Source organism: Ammospiza nelsoni, chromosome Z (genome assembly GCF_027579445.1).
Source record: "Ammospiza nelsoni isolate bAmmNel1 chromosome Z, bAmmNel1.pri, whole genome shotgun sequence".
Lineage (NCBI taxonomy): Eukaryota > Metazoa > Chordata > Aves > Passeriformes > Passerellidae > Ammospiza > Ammospiza nelsoni.
This window is the reverse complement of record NC_080669.1, coordinates 30,671,455-30,679,839: the sequence shown is the minus strand read 5'-3', so window position 1 is coordinate 30,679,839 and position 8,385 is coordinate 30,671,455. Positions and strand designations below refer to the sequence as shown.

Genomic DNA, 8,385 nt, shown 5'->3' with positions numbered 1-8,385 from the left:
TACGATCCCCTCATGCCGCGGGGACACAGCGGCCGGAGGGAGGGGAGGGACCCCGCGGCGGCGAGGGCGGCGGCGGCGGCTGACGCGTCCCTGCGGACACCGCCCCCTCCCGCCGCACCTGGGCCCCGCAGCCCGGCGGAGCGCCCGCCGCACCCCCAACGGCCGCCCCTGATTGGGGCGCGCGGTGTGGCGTCACCGGCGCGGAGCGGCGGGGGGGGGTGACGTCATGGCGGCCGCGGTAACAGGTGGGCCGGGGCACGCGTCCCCCCGCCCCCGCTGCCGCGGCACCGCCTGTCTGGGCGCGCGGCCGGCCCGCGCTGCTGACGTGGCGCCGGCTGCCCCCGGCGGGGAGCGCGGCCCGGCCCGGCCCGGGGACTCCGCTCCTGCCCCGCTCCGGCCCCGCTCCGGCCCCGCTCCTGCCCCGCTCCTGCCCCGCGGCCTCGCAGCCCTCCAGGTGCCCCTCCTGACGCGTAGCGAGAGAGGAGCCCGAGCACTCGGTACTTTGTAAAGCCAGCTCAAAACAGTCCAGTTGCATGCAGTCTTCTGGTCTGAACGTTAAATGGGCTGATCCGGAAAGTTTAAATAACTGTGTTTGAATCTGCCTCTTAGATACAGCCATGCTTTACAATATGCAGTTATTTTAAATGGCCGTAGCACTAAACCAAGCCGGTAGGTAAAACAGCTTCTGAGAACCACTCCCTTCCCACCGCCGTCTAATGGCCATGATGAAAGCCCTGGAGGGAGTATTCTACCATCTGCTGAGTGTGCGTATTTATGGAGGAAAACCTGCTGGAAACATTCTAGTAGCCACTATTCACTGCGTGACTTTTTAAAAAATATCCTTTCTAAATAACACCAGTCACCTAAAATTCTTCTGACACTTCGGAAACAAATTCTCCCAAGGGTGACTGTGGCCATCGTTGTTCCAATTCATTATGAATGTGAGAGTCATTGTCTGGCAGGGGTCAAGCAAACTGTCTCAAGCTGTGGCCAGATGCAAAAGGCAGGGCCAATGCCCTGATTAGGACACCTCAGCTCTTCTGCTGAATCCTCCTCTCTCTTCCTCTCTCCTTTTTTTCGTCTGCAGTTTGAGAGTCTTTCTGAAGAAGTGATTTTGCTGGGATAACACAGAGGTTGTGATATGGTTCCTTTCAGTATTGAAATAATAAGGGTCGATTACTTCTACCTAAAGAGCTGTAAAACTACAGTTTAATTAACTACAATATATTTTAATCATCCATAATTTTTAGCTGTAGTTAATTTTAAAAAATGTGTTTATTAGGACCAACAGAACTATTACCGTTGTATATTCTTTTAATTTTACTAAAAGCAAAAGAAGCAGGAAGGCAGCTAGAATGTTTCCTTTAAAATCAAAAGCACCAAGAACAACTGCAAAATAAAAGTGGAACAAGAATCAGTGCCCTTAACTGTGATTATCAGGTTAATGAAGCAGAGTGGAAGCCCTACAAATCAACTGACTATTCATCATTCATTGTCTTTGCAAATAATTTTTATTTGTTTATTGTCTCTATTTTACAAACATATGAACAGTTTTCCAGCCTGCTTTTGGCTGTTTAAGTAACATGAGGCAAAGAGGCAAATGCATTCCAGAGTTCTTGGCATGCTGAAAAATATTTTTGAGCTGGGGGACTGCTGGAGGGAGGAGGCAGCTCCTTATTTGAGACTGTAGGAACAGTGGTTCATGAAAAGCAGGCTTCACTCCCCTGTGAACCTGAGCTGTCTGTCCCAGTCTGTTATGCCGAGTTTGAGGAAGCCTCTGGCCAGCCCTGAAACCACAGGGGTTCAGAGTCTGCATGTGACTACCTTTAGCCCATTGCTGTGTGCTGTTCAGTCAAAGCATGGAACTGACAACTGTATTTTGCCATTCATAAAATCCTTCTTCTAAACATGTAATATCAATATAAGGGTGTAATGAATAAGTTGCTGAGACATAGTATCTTTAATAGAATTACATTGTTCAGTATTGTTATGTTTTTTACACGAGCCTTTTATTTTTTACCAAGGAACAGTGCACTTAATTTCACATGCTCTTAATGGTGTAAAGCTTTCCAGACCTTGCTCTGGGCCTGCCAGTGACCTTAATGAATGCAGGAACAAACATCTTCACAAAATGCCATTTCACAGTTGCATTAAAGTTTAAAAGGGGTGAAAATTTGCAGTTGAGACATGTATGTATGGTAACATTTTACAGTGAGGGTCAAAGATCAAAGGCTGCAGAGAAGAATATGCTCCTCCATAAATCTTGGACATTTTTTTCAAATTGCTAAAAAGTGTATCCTAGATGAAAGAGTGCACGTCTACTTTAATGAAGCCAATAGATGTTGAACATAAACATCTGTAGATAAATGAATAATATGAAATATGCCAGAACTGCAAACCATGCTGAGAGAATGCTGTTATGCTTACTTCAGTTGTCTGAAACAGAAATAACTAAGAACAATTTATTCTGAGACCTCTTGCTCTGAGAGAAAATATGAACATACAAAGGAAGAACATCCTGCTGCAAATCTTCATAGGAACACAAATAATTCGGCTTACTCCAAAACCAATAATCTGATCAGATAAAAATTTAAGACCCACCCCTCTCTGTTCTTACAGACCCATGTTTTTGTATCACACAAAAGAACTGCAGACAATACAGGATGATGTATTTAAAATTTTTATTTGAATTTTTGAAATGTGTTTCATAACTTCTGCCGCTGCCAGATGCAAATGAAGTCCAGGTGTTCAAAACTGTGGCTTTTCAAGGTGTATTTCAATACAAAATTGTCATACAGTGCTGGAAGCTTTAAAACAGTGCTGAAAAGTCTTGGATTGAAAGCCAGTGTTGATCTGCTGAAGGCAGGAATCCCAAGTTCTTCCTGAGCAAAATCTGATTTCTTACCTTAGTGCACCCTGAACAACGATGTTTAAAAAAACACTGGCAAGTTTGTCTGATGAGCCAATAATAAGCTCCAGGATTTTTTGCAATCAGTCTGAGTTGTGTTTTGTTTTTTAATGTCTTGTACTCAATGGAAATAGCACTTTTATATCCATCTCTAGTGTCAGGCAGTTTATTCTATGCTCTGATTTTCTACATAAGGTTTCAGATGTCCCACAAAGAAGCAACAGAAGCAATGCTTGTTGTAATTCACCAGAGAGCTGTTCTTGTAGAGCACAAATTTACAAAAAAAGTATACATTGCTTCAGTGTCATATGTCAATAATCTGGGGTTTGTTTGAGAAATTCACTGTTTTAACTCCTGCCAGCTGCAAGATTGTATTAATGGGAACATGATCCAACCTGTTTTTATCAAGGTGCAAAAAATGAACGTCGTTGCCTGGAATGAGAATAACATGTAAATTATTGAATAACATATTTATTTATTCAAAGATGTAAGTGTATTGAAGCAGCATTCTGACTACCTACCAGTTACCATGCAAATGTGTACTAGTTCTGTAGACTGCACGTATTCTGTATTTTAAGCAATGACAAAATGTTTTTTTAATTATATTAAAGAAGCAAGGAACATTGACACACTTAACTACTTTAAATCTGCTGTAGCAGGATGTTTCCTAATAATGTGGTGACTGTCATGTTGCAATTCCCCCTTCATACTCTACCCCTCTAATAAAACCACATTAAATGTCTCAAATCACATGTGAACGCAGAATGTAGGTAAATACCACAATGTCAAGAAAACCCTCCAGACTTTGAGGCAGTTGTTCCATCACTGATCCAACCAATTTCTGTGGTACTGTGATCAGGTTTATGCCACCTCTGTGGGAGATGGGACTATGCGATGACACTCTGCAGATTTCTTCATGCGACAGAAATCACACAGTTCAACACCAGACTGTCTCCTTGGGACCCACAGAGACAGAAGGCGAAATGGCAGCAAACAGCTAAAGGAGACAGTGGTGACTTTCACACAAAACAAAGCAGCTCACCTGGGCCTAAAATCAAAGCTCCTCCCTGCTGAGCAGGGTCTCCTTGAAAATCAAAAGCTGGGCCAGTCATTGCTCTCCATATACTTCTAATACTTCCCAGAAGAGTGTTTGATTTCACATGAGGGCTCCGAACTAAACAAAACCACAAAACACTTGTTATAGGGAAATATGAAAGTATATAAGAGCAACAACAATTAACAGCTCCTATGAATACTTTAGAGATTCCTGAGTACCAGTGTTTCCACAAAATATAGCCTGCGAGACACAATCTGGTGGGCAACTAATTTTCTCTTTACATTGTGATCGCACAGTTTTATCAGACCATTTCTGTTTTGTTTGTGAAAGTCTAAATAAGGTGGGAAAATCATTCTTACCTGATGCTTTATTACCTTCACCTCTTTTCATCCCAAGTATTTTATAAATTTCTCTTTGTGGATCTACATACATTTCATGTGTATATCCTGTTAAACTGCAAAAAGGCTGCAAAATATAGGCATAGACATAGATAGACACAGAAAAATAAAGTAATATTTGTAAGGTTAAGGCAGTCACTAGCTAGGGTTTACTGACAACAGCAAAAATACCAACACCCTGCCAGCTTCATGCTCCCCCCTCTTATTTGAAAGCTGTGTATTTGTTAGTTATGTTAAAGTACAAAATTTTTAGCTTCAAAGCTTCTATTAAAACAAAGCTTCCAGTGAAATCAAGAAAGGATGTTTCCTTAGCAACTCCTGGTGGCTTTTAAACTGCAAGTTTTAATTATTTGTTTTAGTCATGTATTACTATTTGAATTGCCTCATGAACACTATCCTTTTTTCCTGATGCAAGACTACCTTTTCATGCAAACCAAATCCCTCAGTACAGAACAAGAGGACATAATAGAGGATTCATTGTATTTAATGACCACTTTATTTACCTTGATGTGATGATATGATGACTGTCCAATAACTATAAGCCTCACATTTGATTCCTAGAACAGAAGATGGGTATTGAAGCTGTAAAGAGGAAGTGGGTGTCCTACATGACTTCAAAACATTGCCAGAATCTGGTGTGCCAAATTAGTGATCACAGTGCACTGACTTAAAATTATTTGACGTTAACATAACTTCCATGTTTGGAGACTGTACTTTTGTATATCACCCACAATTAGCAGCAACATTAATTTTTTTAAGTGAAAAATTATTTTTAAATATAACTTTTAAATTACAGTTGTGTAATCTTTAAGTTTCCTGTAGTATTGATAGGATTGTCTTTTCAATTAATTGCACCATGATATGATTTTGGAAACTCAACATTTCCACTCAATTGCACCTTCATCCAAAGAAGAAGCACAAAAATTATGGTGCCCAAACATTTGGGATTTACATATATGGACCCATTGGTAGATATAACTTGCATTTATATGCACTGCTGTTTTTTGCAGATGCAGCCTTAGGCCTGAGTCTGTAAAACGGAGCCCAGAATTGAAGTTCATTTAGATATCACTAAAACCAGTCCTAAATATAAGGTTGTTGTATTACATATTTGCCTTTCCCATATAAAATAATTTTGCTAGTTGTGAAAAGAAGCCCTCCTAAAATCAGAATCCTTGCATTAAGAAATGCCCATTCTTAACTGACATTTCAGACTCTCTAGACACATTTATTTGAGGAGCCAAATTAAGAAAATGTCCTTTTGAGTAACACTGATCAAACAGTTAAGAAGTGTATGTCCTGAGAAGGGAACCTGACAAAGAAATTGCCCCTTTTTGTCCTCATAATTCCTAATCCATCTCAGATGGACCCCTTTTTGTCCTCATAATTCCTAATCCATCTCAGATGGACTTAGATGGAGTTGCCATCAGCAATGACCTGAGTCTCTGTCATTGGCCACGCTGCTGTTGGGAATAAAGTACGGCAGAATTTCAATCAGCAGTCTAGAAGAGACAGATTGACCTTCCACATTTAGCAGGAGATCATTGTCTTCTCTGGCATCTCCTACCGCCTAAAAAACTCATATTGATGGCAACCCCTGCCCACTCTACTTCTGTTTTCTGTCACTGTCATTCCTGTTTGTGCAGCTGCCCTGGAGAGCAGGACACACTACTAATGTACTTTACATATCACCATAGAAAAAAATCCTGTTTTTAATCCAGATAAATTTTCTGATCTTGTTCTGTGCACATCTGCTGGCCCTACCAGCATAATGGGAAGGGCGGTAGTTAGCAGTCAGAAGACAGCTGTCCAGGGCACTACTAATACTGAAAGAAATGCCTGTCAGATGTTGTCTAACTGTTCTGAGCACAACAGTAAAAGGAGCACCAAGCTAATAGGGCAGGGAGAAATAATGCTGTTCCAACAGAGCGTGCAGTGCCATAAATCCTTTCCTGTGTCTCCTAGGCAGATTCATTACTGCTATTGGAGCAAACAATGAAAGTGCTTCTTCTGAGCCTTTTTTTTTTATTCCTCGAAGCTTTATGTAAGTGCATAGCTGGACATAACAGATCTGCTTGATTGCGGCCACAAACACATTAAGAGCAGAGTACTTACTTGTAAAAATGCCTTGGGGACTTTTGCCAGATCTTCTACGTACTCCTTGCAGGTGTAACACAAAAAGTTCTGCAACGTACCCAATTGAATGTGTCAGAAACAGATACAACTGCATAGACAGGAAGCAGCAGACTTTGGACACACACCACTTTGGAGGTGATCAGGAACAAGGAATGGGAAAAATTCCAACCACAAAACTTGGATTCGGATACTGGTTTAACCCAAGCCTGAACAAGGACACTGGGCCTGCGGCCTTGCAAATATTTTTATCTCTAGATATTTTAGTAATGTGATAGCTGGCTCGACAGCCGGGAAATCAAGGAACACGATACTTGTTTCCCTAAACACCCAGCTGAAGAAGTATTTCCTTTCTGGTAAATAGTGTTTCACTTTACCAAAGAACAGGGGTCTCAGGAGCAGCACGGCTCTCCTTTGTGTTCCTGCCCAGCCTGCTAAGCCCCCGCACCCCCGTCCTCCCACAGCCCCGCCGGGAGCCGGGCTGGGCCCCGCGACGGCCCCTCCTCACCCGCACGAACAGCACGATCGCTTTCTGCTCCGCGTACAGGGCCTGGAAGGGGACACTCCTGCCGTCCGCGTCCAGCACCGGGCAGCGGGCGGCCTCCCGCAGCTGCTCCTGCTCCGGCCGCCGCCCGCAGCCCCGCTCCCGCCCGACCTGCTGCGTGACCGGGGGCGCCGGCGGCCCGGCCATGGGAGCACGGAAGGGAAAGGCGGAGCTGGAGCGGAAAGGCGCCGGGCGTTGTGCGACGGCGAGGAAGCGACGGGCCCAGGACGGAGCGGAGCGGTTCGCTCCCGGCCGGGGGAGCGACCTCGGGCAGCCGCGCCGAGGCCCAGGAGGAGGCGGGGGATTCGGATGGAGAGAGCGAGCAACCTGCGGCCCAACCCGCTGCGCGTCCGTCAGCCAGAGACGGGGTGCAGTTTGTGCCCGAGAAACACAGGAGAGTCACCCGGAGCTTCCCAGGAATGGTGTGCAAGCAGGAGCAGTGACATGGCCGCACGGCCCTCGAGGTCGGCGTTCTTTTTGCGGGAGGCCTCAGCCCTGCAGAGGGCCGTAAGCGAGATGGAAAACTTGTGGAGGAGTTGTCGAGCTGCTCGGTTTTTGTGTCAGACAAAAACCGCATCAGACCCGGAGTCCCTGTTCATGCACAAGCAGAGCTTCACAGTGTCTTGACAGCTGAATAGCAGATGTTCGAGTGCACGCAGAAATGAGTGAACAGTTCTTACAAAAATAAAAACACTATGTCGTTGAAGAGTATTGTAGTATTTTAGATTGTTGTGTCAGCTGAAAGCTTATGAGAATGAGGGTACTTTTCTTAGTGGGCAGAGAGAGGAAAAAGAAATATCAGAGAGAATAGGACTGGGGGGAATCCCGAGAATTTTTTCTGCTTTGTGAAACTGTCTGATTTTATTAATTCCAAAGTTTCTCTTGGCAGACTGTCGTGGGGTCTGTATGTTAGGGTGGTCCAAACTTATTTCTCCTGTGCTTTGGGTTAAGCCGCTGCTTTTATATTACCAGGATTGAGCACATAGAACAGGTTAAGTCTTACATTTCAATATGTCCTCACAAGGACTTTGATTTGAAAGGTGATGAATTCAAATTAGTAAAGATTAGTAAAGAACTTCAGAAAATTGTGAAACTTACAATTCTCCAATGCAGTTGGACTCAATGATTTTAAAGATCTTTTCCAACATAAGTAATTCTATGATTCTGGAAGAATATGGTCAGTTGTTTTCATCAGGCTTCCTTGTTCAGTTATTAGTATGTTAGAAGTATGCAGCACACTTCTTCCCCTGGCAGTTCATAAACCAAACCGTGTGCTGTGTGCTGTGTGCAGCAGCCCTGTAGCTCCCTCAGCAGTACTGATGGGAGTGTGCTGCCTACCCTTGAC

The 8,385-nt window shown here is 44.0% G+C and overlaps 1 protein-coding gene across 1 annotated transcript; it reads right to left on the bottom strand.

Moving 5' to 3' along the window:
* Positions 1–2,667: 2,667 nt before the first annotated feature.
* PRXL2C (peroxiredoxin like 2C) lies at positions 2,668–7,305 on the bottom strand. The gene is made up of 6 exons (XM_059492235.1): positions 7,005–7,305; positions 6,479–6,547; positions 4,867–4,920; positions 4,325–4,430; positions 3,951–4,082; positions 2,668–3,340 (listed from the first exon to the last, which is right to left on the bottom strand). Exons 1-6 carry the CDS (start codon positions 7,185–7,187, stop codon positions 3,213–3,215), a joined length of 672 nt encoding a protein of 223 aa, XP_059348218.1. The 5' UTR covers positions 7,188–7,305; the 3' UTR covers positions 2,668–3,212.
* Positions 7,306–8,385: the final 1,080 nt, after the last annotated feature.

Bases quoted from the DNA above. Each gene is read 5' to 3' on its own strand.
- PRXL2C (XM_059492235.1), bottom strand. From the start codon at position 7,187: ATGGCCGGGCCGCCGGCGCCCCCGGTCACGCAGCAGGTCGGGCGGGAG. The intron at 4,083-4,324 runs GTAAGAATGATT...GGTTTTGTTTAG, and splicing joins TGAAGGTAATAAAGCATCAG to TTCGGAGCCCTCATGTGAAA. The intron at 3,341-3,950 runs GTGAGCTGCTTT...TTCTCATTCCAG, and splicing joins AGCTTTGATTTTAGGCCCAG to GCAACGACGTTCATTTTTTG.